This window comes from Aptenodytes patagonicus, chromosome 3 (genome assembly GCF_965638725.1).
Source record: "Aptenodytes patagonicus chromosome 3, bAptPat1.pri.cur, whole genome shotgun sequence".
NCBI classification, from domain to species: Eukaryota; Metazoa; Chordata; class Aves; order Sphenisciformes; family Spheniscidae; genus Aptenodytes; species Aptenodytes patagonicus.
This window is the reverse complement of record NC_134951.1, coordinates 53,729,634-53,745,871: the sequence shown is the minus strand read 5'-3', so window position 1 is coordinate 53,745,871 and position 16,238 is coordinate 53,729,634. Positions and strand designations below refer to the sequence as shown.

Sequence of the window (16,238 nt, the reverse complement as noted above, 5' to 3'; positions counted from 1 at the left end):
AAAAAAAAAAAAATAATCACACACACACAGAGCCCCAAAGTAGTTCTCCAGTTGCTTACTTTGACTGTATGCAGTACTGAGTGCTGTTTGCAGCAGCTGGGTGGGCAGGTCTTAGGAGAGAGACCTGTGTCCCCCCCCGGGGGGGCAGTGACACCCAGGTTAGTGCAGTAACCTCTTTAGCTGGCGTAGCTGCAGATGGGAGACACCATGCTGTTAGCTGTCTCAGGGGGTTCAAAGACACTCGGACATGGATGCTGGTATTTACATCCATTCTGCTAAGCTTGCTACATCTTGCCAAAGCTGGCGCTACCTTACAAAACCACAAAAGAGAGAAATCCAGTCCTAAAAATTACTACAAATCAGGTAGTTCTTCGGGGCTCTGAGCTATCTATCTTTACTTGTAAATGTTCCTGGAAAGGAATCGTCTGATTACCCTCTAAGATACTAATTTGATGTCCAGGGCATTGCAGTAACAGGCATTTTGAGTGCTTCTGCTTGGATAGCTTTTCTATGGAAAGAATTTAAGGTCTTGGTATGCCAGTTCTTTGGAGTCATCTGTTTGTGCTGAACTTGACTCAGAAAAGTCACCCTCTTGGACTGAAATGGAACTATTCCAAGTTACAGCGGCTAAGTACACACATGTATGTGTTTGCAGGATCAGGCTTTTCACATTGTAACTGGGTGGTCTCCTCTTAGCTTCACCAGGACATTTCTTTAACTGTAGCAATAAGGAAGAATTGCATTTCTGATGACTTAACCTAGAGAGCAAAGCTGTTAAATACATAAATACTTTTATGCAAGCAACTTTTATGGAAGTGCTTGCTATGAAAGGGTATGTTTCTGTGCTTTAGGTGGTGTTTGCTTTAGGTGACTTCATGTGTATATATCATACACTCTTTCTGGGTGAAAGGAAACTTGGTATCTATCGATATTTTCATGTTAAATTGTTGTTGTTTTTTCCCTTATGAGCATTTCACACAATCTCTGTTTACTTGCATCGATACATGATCAAATGTACTGTTGTGTTTCCGCAGGGGAATGCTCAAGTTATGCAAACTGTACCACAGGTCTGTCCCCGTGTCCCCCGGCTGCACTGGGTTCTGCGCTCGTTAGTACCCAAATGAGCTTTGTGCTAGCGTCAAACCATATTCCCTCATGAAATTGCTCATGTAGCTTGTCTTACTAGCCCCCAAATAGAAATCATTCCAGTCTACAATTGCATACTGATTTATAGATCAGCATGTGGCTCAGTTTTGTGTGTTCTTTGGTTTGGAGGAGTTGCAGTTTGGAAATACTTGTGTGAGGGCTGGGGTGGAGAAAGCGCTTGCAGCAGACTGGGATGACGAGATTCTGCTAAGGCAGAGGCATACCTGGGGCCTGAGCAGAGCTTGTATACTCAGGCCATATGGGAGACCTTTTAAGACCATTATTATTTGTTTGCTACGGCTGTGCAACTTCCTCTTCCCCTTTGTACATGCTTTTTCTGACATGCTGCCACTGCCTTCATCTATCCTGATACAGAAAGCGAAGAATATGGTATAATTCCCTACCTTCTGTTGTTGAGTTGGTTGTTTAATGAGAGAGAATTTCCCTTGGACGATGTCAGAGAAAAATCTGTATCTACCAAGGTTCTTTGTATAGGAACAAATGTTAACATAAACAGGCTTCCTCACAAATAGCCAGGCAGGGCGATCAACCACAGTGGCAGAAAAACACTTCCAGGGAACTGAGGGAGTACTGCCTTCCCACACCCCCTTCCTTCCAAGGGTGTTAACAAATTCATTGAAAGGGATGACCTTTCATCTGACATCCAGGAAGACTTCTTATGGTAAGGCATCTTCTTGCATTTCAGCTTTCAGGTAATTGCTCTCTTTTTCAACAGTTTTTCTGAGCACAAGCCAGTTCTTTGCCTGTGTTGCAAGAGGAGCCCATTCCTTCTCTTTTTGTTATGTTTTGGCCTGAAGTAAGGAAGTAGCCTGTGGGAATTAAACAGTGTTCTTCATTAGTTTATTTTATTAGCTCACAAAATGCAACCTTCCTTGCCAGTATTGCATTCTTCTTCTTTTTCCATGCTTCTGTTGAGCATTTTATGAAGTGCAAGTAGGTACAAAGCACACTTCATTTCTTCTGGAGAAACTTACCACCTTAAAGCCAAGGCCCCAAGTAAGGAGCTGTGGTCCCTGGGCATCTCTGGGTAACTTAACGGTATAACTGCTGCTAAGCCTTCAGAAGTAGAGTATCCCTTGGCTCTCCGGAGTTAATCGCATAGCCCAGAGAGGTCGTGGCATTTGGACAGTGGAGAGGAAAGGAAGCCTTTAAAGCTTTAGCATTAGACACGAGCAGAACTGCTGCCTTGAGCCATGTTGCCACGTTCCCCTTGCAGCACTGTCCTCAGTGTTTTCTGCATTTCTCTGCAAGATTCGGACACCCCAAACAGGAACAGCCTGTGAACAATTTTTGCAGTGTTCGGTTTACATTTAACAGAAGTGTAAAGTTCAGTGTCATGGAATTTCTGTGCCTGGTTGTTGGATAGCTTGGCAAGACTCAAAACCGAGCAGCCTGAATTGTAGGCAGAAGCCTTCCCTCCCAAATTAGTATGTTTGGGCATTCAGAGCTGTCCTGGCCTTCTCCCATCAAAACTGCAATAGAACTTCTTGTCTTGGGATCTGCATGTTTTATTTTAATTCAAAATGTTTGAAGGAAAGTGATCTAACAGAATTTAGCTTTATAAATCTTAGATTGCTGTGGAAGAAAAAAATAAAAATCATGTGGGCCAGCTCAGGGACTTGCTTCTTTTGAAATAATTGATGCCATAAAATCCTAAACCGAAAGAGGTGGGAGATGCAAGGCATCTGGCTGAGTTTACAGCCCTGGGGGGTCGACGAGAGAAGTACAGCCTGCTGCAAACAAAGGCTGAGTGTTTTGCTGATGTGATTGCAAAACATATGTTTGCCCAGGACTGTTGTGATCTTGGGAATAGGCAGGAGGCCAAATTTCTGCAGCAGCATACTTAGTCACACAAATATCTGCAAAATGCTAACCTCCTGCGATTTCTCAGTTTAAAAGCCATAATTACTTTGTTGCTTAAAGAGGAGGTAGAAACTCTTGCATAAGGAACAGGGGAGAAGGGGGGGGGGAGTGTTGCCCAAAGAGCTTCTCCGGAGCAGAGGAGACCGGGGCTCAGGGGGAGAGGGGCCCTTGCACCTCAGCCGTGCTCTCCAGCCGGGCCGGGGGCAGCACGGAGGAGCGGGGCAGGGTGAATTGGGGGCCCCTGGGGCTCTGCGGGGGCACTTGCCCCAGGGCTGGGCGGCTCCGGGCCGGGGCTTCTCCCGCGGCAGCGGCTGCCGCCTCTTCTCCCCCTATCCGGGGCATTTGTCGGCATTCCCGGGGGCTGGCAGGCAGCGGGGAGAGGGAGCAACCGGGGGACCGCGGCGAGCAGCTGTCCCCCGGCCGCCGCTCCGCCCCGGCTGGGCAGCGCCCTGCCCGCCGCTCCGCCCGCGGGGAGGGCCCGCCCCGGCGGCGCTGGGCGGTGCGGCAGAGTCGCGGCGGGGCTGCGAGGGGAGCGCGGCCAGCTCCAGTCCCGCAGCGCTGGCGTGAGGGTGGCGAGGCCGGGCCCCCAGCACCAGGTACCCCGCGGGTGGGGAGAGGCTGGGGCCGCGGAGGCGGTCTTGCTCCCCGGGCGCATCCCCTGGGAGAAATCCCTGCTGGAAGGGGGGGCGGGAGCCCGGGCAGCCCCGCTGCGGCGAGCGAGTCCCGGCTCAGCTGCGGGCCGGGGAGGCAGGAGCAGGGCTTCCTTGCGGGCTCCTCGCTCGAACCGTAAAGACGTCGTTCCGAGCTATTGGAGGGTAACTTTGGGGGATTTGCAGGTCCTTTCTAGCTCCCTTCTACCGGGATGTCCCGGTACTGCCTACAGCGACAATGCAGATACTGTCGTTAGCCTCCCCATTGCCACCTGGTCCCAGAAGGGCTGTGTACCGCTTGTGTGTGTGGTGGTGGGGTGTCTCTGCTGGGTGTTTAGGCTCATCCAAGTAGTTTTTGCCTCTGAATTGCCCGGTATTTAATTTCGTTCTTGCATAGACTTGGATTATCCTTTTGAAACAGTGAGGCTGGTCTTGTGTTTCTGATAGAGAAGAGCTTGCTGTAATTGTAAACAAATGCAAGTAAATAGCATTATTTTGGACAGGAATTAAAATGCTGCTTTGGATCTCTTTTGTAAGTTTCTTAGTGTCACCACGTTAGTATTGTTGTTTTAAAGGAAATTTTTAAATCCTCAAACTGCTGCAGGTTGCCACAAATTATTTTGTAAATTTCTGGTTTGTACAGATCTAGTACCTCTTGGATACAAATTGCTTTGCTTTGACATAATCCAGCAGTACAGTCTACATGATGCAAACGGTAACTGTCACGTTTAAACTTGTTTCCTTCTGTGTCACTGATTTATTGGTATCTAAACAGTGTTTTACAGCATGGAAATTGCAGACGTTCGTTCCAGATCCTTTGCCCTTTAATACTTTTTGTTTCATTGTACACATTACAGAACTGGCATATAGAAAACCTAGGCACTAATCACTGAAATTCAGCCTCTTGGTTTCAGTGAGCTCATATCAAAAGTAAATTGTGTTGTGGTCTCCAGGCAGTTGTGTCACAAAACCACTTCAGGAAGAGCTATTACTGCTGAGGAGGAATAGGTACCACTTAGGTGCCTTGAGACTATTCCAGTTGGACCTGCTTTTACTGCTGGGTCCTAGAAGGTGACCAGAGAAGAGGTGTTAAGAGCTTGAGACTGAGGAGTCTGGGCTTTGCTTTTATTCCTGCTGTTGTGAACAGGGTGTGTGACCTTGGGCACATGCTTGCTTGCCTTGATTTCTATCTTGAATCAAGTCACAGAAACTAGTTGGGGATGTTTTTAAAATCTGGTATTTCAAAGGACTTTGAGACATTCAGAGAAAATACACTTACTGATATTTACATTAAAATAAAGTAATTTAAGTATTTAAATTTGTATAAGAATAATGTATTCTCTGTGAAATAGAAACAGTTCAACGTTTGCTGTGCTCTAATTCCAGTGAAGAGCGGTAGGTCTGTGGAACAAAGTGTTTTGTAGCAGAGGGGAAGTACTTGTTCGTAGTTCTTTAAATCCATGCAAGTGCAGACTTGTCTAGTGCTTCAGTTGAATGACAGTCTGAGATGCCCAGAAAATGGAACCAGTGCAAAAATTTAGAGTACATGAGCATTTTTGGCATCATTTTTCTGTCATTTTAATGTGAATCATGGTTTGTTTGAGAAAGCCACAACAATTGCAGCTACTTCTGGATTAGGTAAATGAATAAAATAGGAAAAATGGCCAGTTCTGCTTAGCCCCGCATTTAGAAAAGGTATAGGATTTGTGGGATTTTTTTTTTTAGTGTTTGTAGGAAAAGAATCATATTTAATCACTACTCTTTGTTTCTTAATCCCTTCATTTCCAAAAGCTACCCATCTGATAAGAAAACTAGAGTAGCTACTGCATTTAGCAGAACTGAAAATAAGGCTTTTAAGCTGAGTATGTGTCAGCTTGGTGATAAATAACTTGTCCTGGGAGGCCAGTTGTGCCAGTCATTGTCGTTAAGATCCTAAACAAGGAAACTCCAAATTTGTAGCCTGTCAGTGTCACCACCAGTGAGGTTTTGCTGTCGGTGACCTTTAAAGGGGAAGTAGGAACCAGACACGGTGAGTGAAGCAGCAGCACGAGGCCTCTTAGACTGGTAAGTGCCCAAGTCTCCCTTGGAAATGCAGCGCGAGCTTCTTGGACACTTAGATGCTTCGGGGCATTTTATCCTATATGCATATAAAGCTCTAAATGGATATTTTTAATGTCAGCTTCAGGTGCATACCATAGTATACTAAGCTGAATTTTCAGCACTGGCACATTGGGGGGGGGGGGGGTTGACTCTACTAGGAGATTGGGTTGAAGAGTTTTTAACCCACAGCTCAGTGTGTCTTTCTTAACCCTAAGCTTGGGTAGGAGTGCACTTAGATTATGTAAAATGATCACTGGTTGTCTAGGAAAATGTTACCTCCAAAAAAGGTCACCTCAAACTCATTTCCCTTCTCTGATTCCTTCCTTTAGATTGTTTTATATTGCATTACAGCATGTGATTTTTATATAATTTTGTTTGAATCTAGCAATATTTAGTGCTTAATCAGGACACAAATGATTCAGATGAAGATGTTAATCCAAATGTGGTTTAGTGAAGTAAATCGATAATTATATTTTCAATTTGCCTGTGGCTTGTCTATGATAAAATGTTGTTTTTGCCATTTAGAGGAGGCTTAAGTAAGTATGTAAGTAAGTCTGTCTGGGAGATATAACATTTGATATTAGTACTGACTGTACTTGAGGGGGAGCAAAATGACTCACTGTGCTAACACCAGGGAAGCGGTCTGAAGATTGAGGCTCATAGCTAGTGCTCAGCTCATGAATCCTGAATGACTGAAAATTAACAGTTTGGTAACAGTCCCCATACTCATCTGACAAAACTATAATTGAGTTTTGGGAGAGGTTTTGTGATAAGAGGCAGAGCTCTAGCTGCCAGGAGCCAGTAGTGGGGGAGGAACAGGGATCTGAAAAAGCATTTTAGGCGTACTATGGAGCAAGAGCTATAGCTAAGGTTAGGTAGCTCTTCCTGTTCTAGAGGCCCTGAGTCTTGGCTTGTAACTGAACTCTGCTTCAGTGTTTCTAGGTGGAATTTCTGATACTGGGTGTCTGTTTAGAAGTGACTTTTTGTTTTCTTCACTTATCTTTTAAAGAGGTTCAAGAACCAAAGCAGATGATGTTCTATTACTAGCAGAGGTGATGCATGTTGTACTTTTAAGTATTTAAAAATCTCTTCTAAGCATTTGCAGTTCAATTTTCCATCTCAAGCTTCTACTTAAATTTGATAGGAATGCTGTTCTTGTCAAGATGCTTAAAAAAGTTACCTAAAAGTGGGCTTGATTGACAGAGTCTTAAGATACAGAAAAGCCGTAAGTAGAGTGAGTTTATACGTGTTTGTGGTTTTAGAGTGGTCTTCTCTGAGCACGTACATGCATGCAGTACAGATTTTTGGTCTGATTGTTATTGTGGAGTTGGATGTACTAAGTCGGCCAGACTGGTGAGAGAGAATGGTAACTGGGAAGTATATAATTAAGTTTGCAGAGTTGTCTCATTAACTCTTCTGTCTCAGCTCTGAAGAGCTGTTTCTTGGTGTAAATTTGCATAAAACATACTTCTTGGCTGAGAAGTCTCTGAAAAGGTGCACAGTCTAATGGTTAGGGCATTAGCCCGTGACTTGAGAGATCTCAGCTCAAGCCGCCAGTCTTCTGTAGCAGCCTCTGTTAGACATGTAGCTTTTCTGTTTCTCAGGGTTTTTTTTCTAAATGGGAGATAATACACTTGCCCTACCTCACGGGAATGTTGCATGAATTAAATACATGAGATGAGATGCTCAGATATGGTAGTGATGAGGGACGTGTAGATTCAGAAATGGTAGGTATCTGGTGAACATAGTTCCCATGGAAATAATAACAGTGGCTGTACAGAAATACAAGTTACATTACATAAGGGGTAAGAGGAGGCTTTTCTGGGATTTCTGAGGTTGTCTCCACCAGCATAGCAATACAGCATTTATGTGGCTAAAGTCTTGCTTCTCTGTCAAGGTACATCTGGAAGGTGAGCAGTGGAGTGGATTGCCACCTGGTGACGCCCACCTCCCTCCATTAGCTGTGAGCTTCTGGGTGTTGAAGGTGAAATCTGTTCCACCCTTGCTGCTCAGCTTTGCAGCCATCTGAGTTTTATGTTCTGGCTTTGAAGATGGAGTGCCTCTGATGCATTATTATTATGTATTATTTGCACCTAAAGCCTCAGTTGTGGTTGGCTTTCTGCTGAGCTTGGAGCTGTATTCAGCTGCAGAGTTTCTAGCCTGAATGGAAGTGGTGTGGCAAGGTTAACAAACAGGAGGAAAGAAGCCAGGAGAAGTTTGATGCAGAAAACGCAGCACTAAGTAGGTCACTTTGGTGTGCAATTCGGTGGCCTGGAATCGCATGAAAGTTGCTTATACTTTTGTAATAACCAAAATAAATATCTGTTGTTTGCAACTGCTGCTTGTCCTAGCCCCGGCTGCTTCGCTGAGTGCTTGTCGGTGCTCCAGGTGAGGTGCTTCTTTAAGAGGAAGGTGCAGGAGAGAGATGTGGCGGTGTGGCTGGTCAGGATGCAGGTCTTGCCTTTGAGAGGGAAGGCTGGAGAGAGGTGCTCCTTGAGTGTATTTGGAAGATGGAGGCTTAGTGAAGGGCATCATGGAGCATAGAAATACATTCAAAATGAAGGGAAGGTACTCTAGGACTGTTTTGAGAATTATTACTGCATTGTCTATACAGTATTTGAAATGTTGGGATACTGGGAGCACACGGAGATGCCTGCTATTTCTCAAGTACTAGGAGAACTTGATTTTAATCAAGTGCTGCTTCTGAAAAAGAGGGGAAAACTGTTTTTAAAAGGTCTGCCATGGCTTGTAACTGAAGAATAACAATTTTCAGAAGATTTCTAATGGGTCAGAATTTATACAAATCTCATGACTGTGGTAACCATGCACCTTATGACAACAAGCTTATTTCTGTTCTCAGCACCCTCTGGAAGAAACATATTTAGCCCCATTTTGCAGGTGGGAAACTGAGGCTCGTCTTCACAAATCCTTTGCAATGTCTCTGTCAGAACAGAGACTTGAACCCAGGCTTCTCAAGTACTAGGCTGATGCCATGATTTCAGGGGGATGCTTTCCCTCCTGAGGGAAAACAAAGCAACTTATTCAATCCTCCAAAAAAACCTGAGTCACTCTGCAGAGAGGGTTTGGTTACTTAAGTAATGTAACCTGTTATATGCAGTGTAATCATAGTAGCTTGACCTCTGCATGCTTTAAAAGAAAGGTGAAGTGTATTGATACTGATGTATTTTAGATTGTGAGGCAAAATATGTTAGCAGCGTGCTGATCTCAGGTTCTTAAATCTTGTTTTTTTTTCTTCCTGTAACTGTTCTGGGAAAAGGAAAGACTGAAACATAGTTGTTCAAGAATTAAACTTCAAGGTATTTCTCTTGGAGTGCTTGAGTTGGCATACAACTGCAGACATCTGCTAAGTTAAATGATGCATATAGACTTTTTTTTCCTTGCTGTCATTTGGATGCAAGATGTTTCTCTGATTTGCTAGTGTAGTTGTAGCCGAGATAAGAAGCTGTGCTAGAGCTTTGAGGAGAGAGGGTATTTTTAAGCTATAAATTCCATCCTACAAGTGGCATTGCTAGAGACTTAGCTGACAGGCAAAATTTGTTTGTGAATGCTGGGACCCTCAGCAGGGAAAAGCTACATTGCAAACTTTACTGTCCCAGGGAAAATGTGAAAAGTCTAGTAGTAAGAGCTGCCCTTCGATCTTACTTTATTCAAGACTTGAGAAACGAAGGCATCTGACTTAGGATTTAAGGAGACTGTCAGAGTCTCCTGTCTGTCAGATGGGCTTTGGTAGTTCCAACTTAGTCCTGCGCTGATTCTTTCCGGCTCTCTGAAGCTGGTTTTTAATCTTAGGGGAAAGTTCAGGGAACAGTAACTGATTAATAAAATTGCTTCTCGTACAATGAACTCTAGCAAATAGAAACCTCAGCTAAAGACAGAAGAAGTGCAATAGTGAGTGCAACCAGTACTGCTTGTTTATAACAGCCTTTATCTATGTGAGGAAAATGTAGCAAAGTTAAAAACTGCATTTGGCAGGCAGCTTTTAGGGGCTTCATTTGCCGTTGAGGGCTAAAACAGCTGAAGGTGCCCCTCTGCTCTGTGTGGCCTGAACTGGCTCAATACATGGTATTTATTCATCTAAACCTAGTTGAGAACCTGGATGGGGTTGGTATCATCAGAAAATGAGTGGTTAGGGCTATGGAACGGAGGCAATGGATGTGTGTTAAAAGATGACCGGAGAGAGGGAACAGATAAGGAGCCCAAACCATTAGTTTATATATAGCCTAGTGTTTAGCACTCATCTCCAGCTTTAATCCCGGGTCTCCCTCCATCTGTAGGAGCACCGTGCCATCAGCTGCCTCGTTGAGAGCTGCTTCGGGTGGCAGGGCTCCCATCTTTCCTGGGGAAGCCATGCCGCTGGCTGGGGAGTAATCCCCTCAGGAGAGCTGGTTTGCAGCGAGTGCTGCGCACATGAAGGAGTGAGCCTCTGTAGCGATGGGGAGGTGGGCACATGTGAATGTGCGAGGTGAGGCCGTGTCCTGCTTTGGTACGTGCCCTGTGGACCCTGCTGTGCCTTCCCTGAGGGCTGCTCCGTGCCAAACACAGAAGCTGCCCTTGAACCCATGGCTCCCACCCTTCCAAAGGGAACGGTTTAACAGACAGGACACACATGCACCCATAAAAGTCTTTTATGCAATTTGCTCTTTGGCTGCACGAAGGGCCCAGGGTGCCGTAGGCCTGGCAGAAAGCTTCATCTAGCTGAGGGAGAGGGCAAGTAGTGAACTGCTGGAGTGGTATCCAGCCTCCCTCTCACCTGCAAGGCAACATGTCCACAGAAGTGAGTGCAAGGATGTGGCTGCTGCTGTTCTGATTGAGCAAAATCCCCTCTCTCCCTCCCAACGTGAATAGCTTTTTGTCCTATCTTGAAAAGAAAGCAGATGCAAATGTAGATCAGGTACTTTCAGCAATTTAAGAGCTCTTTGATGTTGGGAAAAAGAAATCTGATTAGGGTTACAGCTGTTTCATTTCCTGACAGATGCACAGAGTGTTATGTGCTGGCGTACTGCGGATGTACACACACACACACACACACACACACATCAGTCTCGTTTTGTGTCAGTGGCATAACCACACAGCAGCCGGCTATGTACTGAACTTCTTGTCCTGGACACCCTGCCAAAATTATGCTTTATGCAGAATTTTCTGTGAACCAGGTTGTAGTGTGTGTGTGCACATAAATTTGTGTGTGTTTTTTCTTCGGTTGGCAGGGCTTTTGTTGTTGAATTTTTTTTGTTGCTGGAGTGGGGCAGTACACTGTAAACAAGTGTGGCTAATTATAAAGCATTTGTATAAAAAATTATTTGCATTTGTACAAATGGTACTAGTAAAGGTACCTGTGTAAGAGTACCACAAGTACCCGAATAAGCCCAGCTCTGAATGGAGAACCCTTTTCTTTCTTGCAACCACAGCTATAAAGCTGTTTATCACTAAATGCTGAGATGGTGTAACTTTCTTTTCTAGGAACTCGGAATAAGAATTCCTAGACCACTGGGACACGGACCAAGCAGATTCATCCCCGAGAAGGAGGTGTGGTAGTGTTTTCAAGTACACAGTGAACTTTATGCTTTTAAGGAACACCCTTTTAGTAGTAACCCACATTTAGTTTCAGGACAGCTGCTGAGCTGCAAAACGTTTTCAGTCGTGATCACATTCAGTCCTGGTGAGACTTTGGCCACAGTTCTAGTGTACAGAAGCAGTGAGAGCCCTGGGGAGCTTTGGAATAGTTATGACCCCTCCTGTACTGCTATCTAGCATAAGAGAAACCTAATATTGTTTTCTCTAAGAGCGTCTGTTGCCTTGTGAACATCCGGATGTAATTTCTTACTGGTCCACAAGGCACCTGCCCCCTGCTCTGGGGTTGCTTTTTCTTGAGCTGCCTCTACCATTCTGAATAATCTGAGAAGCTTCAGAGTGCTGTGGCTGAGCATTTCTGGTGCTTCTCTCCTGATCGTCTGGTAAGAGAATTTGGAGCAGAGGAAAAGTTAGTAATGTACCTGTGGCTTTCTAGGAATTTTAGAGCCTTAAGTTTCAATTTCCGTTTATTTCTCTCTCTTGTCATCTAGCTAGCTTTTTACTTCTTTCCCTCCTTGTCCCTTAGTAAAAATGATTAATCAATTAGCTTTTTGTTGTTATTATAAAGTAAGTCAGATCAATTTGGGGCATTGAAGAAAGTGAAGGCGAGATAGTTAAAAATGAGAAGTCAGTGTTGTACAAGAGAAAGTGTAAAGCCAAAAATCTCCTTTCGCTGCTGTAACCACTTGTGATCTCCTAAATGGGAAGTATTAAAGGGATTTTATGTACCTTGCCTTATGTGCACTGATTTAATGCCATTAATAGATTTATAATATAATTCCTTTCACTGGGGCCATGGGGTGCTGTGGTAATATATTTATTTACTATTTTATTGGTGGTACATAGGCAATATTGCTAATTGCTCTTTCTGTTCAATCAGACGATTCAAGTGGGAAACGAAGACGCCATGATGCACGCGCTGTTTGCAGATTCTTTTGCTACGCTGGGCCGATTGGACAATGTTACCTTGGTGATGGTTTTCCACCCACAGTATCTTGAAAGCTTTCTGAAAACTCAGCACTATCTACTGCAAATGGATGGTCCACTCCCACTTCATTACCGACACTACATCGGGATAATGGTATGCTGGAACATAAAGCAGCAAGCAGAAACAGCCACTTTGGCAACAATCTCTGGTCTTGTTGAATAGCAGTTATTACAGTGTTTTGCAGTTTCTAGTTGGAAAGGCATTTCATCAGGAGCTAAGGGGAAAAGCAGAGTAGGTTTGTGTCTGGTTTACAAATTGTTTCATAAGACCAGTACTTTATGTTCATAGTTTCGGTAGGACTGTGAGAAAGAGGGGAAAAAAATCTGTTACAAAAATAGGACAACTGTTTAGTTTTGGTTTCCGTAGTATTTCAGAAACTGTTTTTCAGGAAAGATTGTTTGTGTGTGTGTCCTGTCGAATACACCTCCCTCTAACTCAATAGTCTGTCCCATCGTCCATTTCTGAACCTGTAAATTCTAAGCAAGTTTTCTGCCAGAAGTGGTTGATTTTGTAATTTCCAATCTGCCAGTGCAGTGATCTTTGCTTGCTGAAGTTGAATTCAAGTTTTGGGCTGTGTCTTAATTTGATGGGGAAAGTATGACTGTTTGAATAAATGATACTGGGTCTGTTCTTTGCTGAAAAGCTGCCCTTAGTCTCTCTTGCTATATGTGTTCTAAAACCTGCTTTTGGTTTAGCTGGTAAAGATTCCCCTAGAGGCAGCCTTGCTTCTTCCCTGCTGGAGAGTACCATGCAGTATGGCATACTTGCTTCAGGATGTACAATAAATCTACGCCTGTACTTCTCCCTGAATATAGGCATGTTGCACCTGTAGCCAGCATAGTTATAATGTATATGAATAAGGAATATTTACGTTGTGAGAACAATAACCAAAAAAGGCTGATTGTTAATCCTAATTTTTTTTACTTCAGCCTTTGATCACTGCAAGTCTTATTCAAGAATATTTTGAGGAAATGATGACTTATGGTATTTGTCATAAAGCCCTAACTTACTCTAATTGCTTTCTGTATCACAATTGCGTTTTCTTTTCTAGGCTGCAGCACGACATCAGTGCTCCTACCTTGTTAACCTCCATGTGAATGACTTCCTTCATGTCGGTGGAGACCCTAAATGGTTGAATGGTCTGGAAAATGCACCTCAAAAACTGCAAAATTTAGGAGAACTGAACAAAATGTTGGCTCACCGACCCTGGCTTATCACCAAAGAACATATCGAGGTAAATCTTTCATGGATTAATGTGAATGTACCCTTATTTTTCAGTAAATGCAATCACAGATTCTTAGGCTTAAGAGTCAGACGGGGTGAGAGATGTTCTGTGTTACTGACTTTCATTTCAGCGTTATATCACTGTGATACTGCACGATACAATATCACTTGTGCCCTTGTAAAACTAACATGATCGTAACTGGTCTTAAATGACTAACAAATTTAATTTACAACACACTGACATTTCAGAGTTGTGTCAGAATTCTGTTGGTGCGATGACGATGTGCTCAGATGTGCACTTCCTTAAGTCGTGTGCTTTCAGTAGCCAGAACCTCCTGGGCATTTCTGAGATGCTGCCAGAGGTTAGGCAGAACACCGATCACCACATTTTTGTCTCAATTGCTGCTGGTTCAAATGCTTAGTTTTCAGGCTGGGTTGGAGGGAGGAGGCTGGCAGAACAGCCCAGGAGAGCGGTGGGGGTACAAGCCAGCCTGGACTGCAGCACCAACAAGCCACCAAGCGGCTGCTTCTGCTGCCCCCTTCTCTGAGGGCTACCCGGATCAGCCAGCTTCGAGGGTGTGTGCAGCGAAGGCAGCTCTCACGGCAGGGGCATGCCTGCCCCGGGCCTGGCTGTGGTTACTGGAGCAACTCCTCCTCCTCTGCTTTTCTCTTTACCCTTAGCAAGGAGGAAGTGGGTGCTGGGACTTTCTCGGCGCTGTCTGCCAGGTGGAGAGGCGGTGGCAGGTCCTGCTGGGAGGCAGGACGCTGGGCTGTGGGGGAGAGCGTGCGATCTGCCAGAAGGCCCCAAACCTCCCACGCTTTCCTGCCTGAAGGGGAAGTTGGGGTTTAAAGCTTCTTGTCAAATGTAGAGCATTCCACCCACAGGGACAAGATGGAGGGATCCTGGCCCCGATGCCAGTTTTTTTCACAGCTGATCTGCAAGGAGTTGCCAGGGTTTTCTGAGACTGTAAAGACCAGTTGAAGAAACGTGCGACTGTTATGGTTGCATCTTCCATCAGAGGTGTGAAATTTCAACGCAACTTGGTCTGGCCTCAATACAAACCATATGGTGCAAAACAGAAACCCCGACTGATTCAATAGTTGAGGGCCAGAGAGGGGAGAGAACTCATCTCCTGTGTGGCTTAACCACAAGTCTGTGGCTGGCAGGTAACCTGGTAACAGGACGCTGAGCACACTAATGGTGGCAGAGTTAGGAAGCGATTACGGACTTATACAATTATTTTTCCACTGGTAAAGAAACGTGCTGATAAACTGCATTAAGGTGGGATCATTTGAATGACTTCAAAATTAATACTTTTGTCTTGCATTATTTTTAAAGCAACTTTTGAAGACTGAAGAGAACAGCTGGTCCCTGGCAGAACTGATCCACGCGGTCGTTCTCCTTACACAGTACCACTCCCTTGCTTCCTTCACGTTTGGTTGTGGAATCAGCCCGGAGATCGACTGTGAAGGTGGTCACACCTTCAGGCCCCCTTCCGTCAGTAACTATTGCATATGCGATATTACAAACGGTTACCACGGGGCGGATGAAATTCATGCCAGCCCAACTGGAAGTATTCCAGTAAGTATCTGTCTGAACAAACAAGCTCTTTCAATAGTAGTAGCTTCTTTGTAAACTTAATACACGGAGGATGCCCGTCTCTTCGTTCAGTGAGAGTGGGATTGATTAGCCTAATCCCGACGAGGGCTAACCAGTTGAAAAGATCCATTTAGGAGAAGCTGAAATGACACTGGTAAGCTGGGGGAGGTTCCTGCGGGGAGAGACAAAGATACAATCTCTCAGTTGTCTATTTTTTTGGTCTCTTGTCATTCATATAGGCAAACCGAGACGAGTCCTGGCCTCAGCTAGTTCATGATACGTGTCCTGAGCAGCAGTGGCCAGGAACGCTTTTTTTCATGGGTGCAGTGGAAAGCTGGCTCTTCCTTTGATTCCAGTCTTTGGCTTTGTTGCCTTGAGGTGTTTGCAATACATCACACGACAGATCATTCACAATTTTCTGACTTTCTCTCCAGAACAGTATTTCCTGCCTGCGGCAGTTGGGCTCACTGATCTGTGCTTGCTTCCCCTTAGTGAAAAGCATGATGTGAACTAGGCGTTGGTTTAAGAACAGTGATAACGGGGTATTCTCAATGCGGGTTCCCTGCCTGTGAGACTTTACTGCAATGGTGCGGGTGGCATTTAAATTTTGTTTGATGGAGCTTGCTGGTTCTCTGAAGGAGCAAGCTGCAAAAGGCAGAGAGGAAAGGGGCAGAACTGTATAAATTGAAGATAACTTTATTTTGCTTTGCGCTGATGGATTTTTACAAGACCAGACATTGAATTCATAGTGTGTTGTGGTGTTAAAACAGCTCTTGTGAAAGAAGATTATCTTGCACTAGCTTTCTTTTGAGGCTTCATTAAATCTGCATTTACACTCACTCTTCCTTTTTCCTTCAATATGTTTCTTCTCTGTGTGCAGAGAAGGGGAAAAATACAGTTGGGTAGTAAATTGTGGTTACTTCCTCTATCAGAATTTCTGTTACAGCTCCTTGTTTTTCAGTTGTTAAACATTTAGATTAAGTAAGAGAAATTAATTTTAGTGTGAGAACCACTTGTTCCGAAAAGCTGTGATTCTTAAAATATGCTAAAAATACCA

The 16,238-nt window shown here is 44.4% G+C and overlaps 1 protein-coding gene across 5 annotated transcripts in view; it reads left to right on the top strand.

Annotated features, from left to right (window-relative positions):
- Positions 1 to 16,238, top strand: part of SESN1 (sestrin 1) — an 87,092-nt gene that overhangs the window by 65,863 nt on the left and 4,991 nt on the right. Inside the window, exons 1-6 of one of the 5 annotated variants that reach the window (XM_076333372.1) lie at positions 3,573 to 3,626; positions 4,324 to 4,395; positions 11,259 to 11,324; positions 12,250 to 12,450; positions 13,409 to 13,591; positions 14,921 to 15,163. In XM_076333372.1, coding sequence (XP_076189487.1) covers positions 4,384 to 4,395; positions 11,259 to 11,324; positions 12,250 to 12,450; positions 13,409 to 13,591; positions 14,921 to 15,163 — 705 coding nt within the window. In that variant the 5' untranslated portion in view covers positions 3,573 to 3,626; positions 4,324 to 4,383. Of the gene's footprint in view, positions 1 to 3,554; positions 3,627 to 4,323; positions 4,396 to 5,725; positions 5,745 to 11,258; positions 11,325 to 11,657; positions 11,753 to 12,249; positions 12,451 to 13,408; positions 13,592 to 14,920; positions 15,164 to 16,238 lie in introns of those variants that run through there. The other 4 variants (XM_076333375.1, XM_076333373.1, XM_076333371.1 and 1 more) reach the window with 4 other exon arrangements.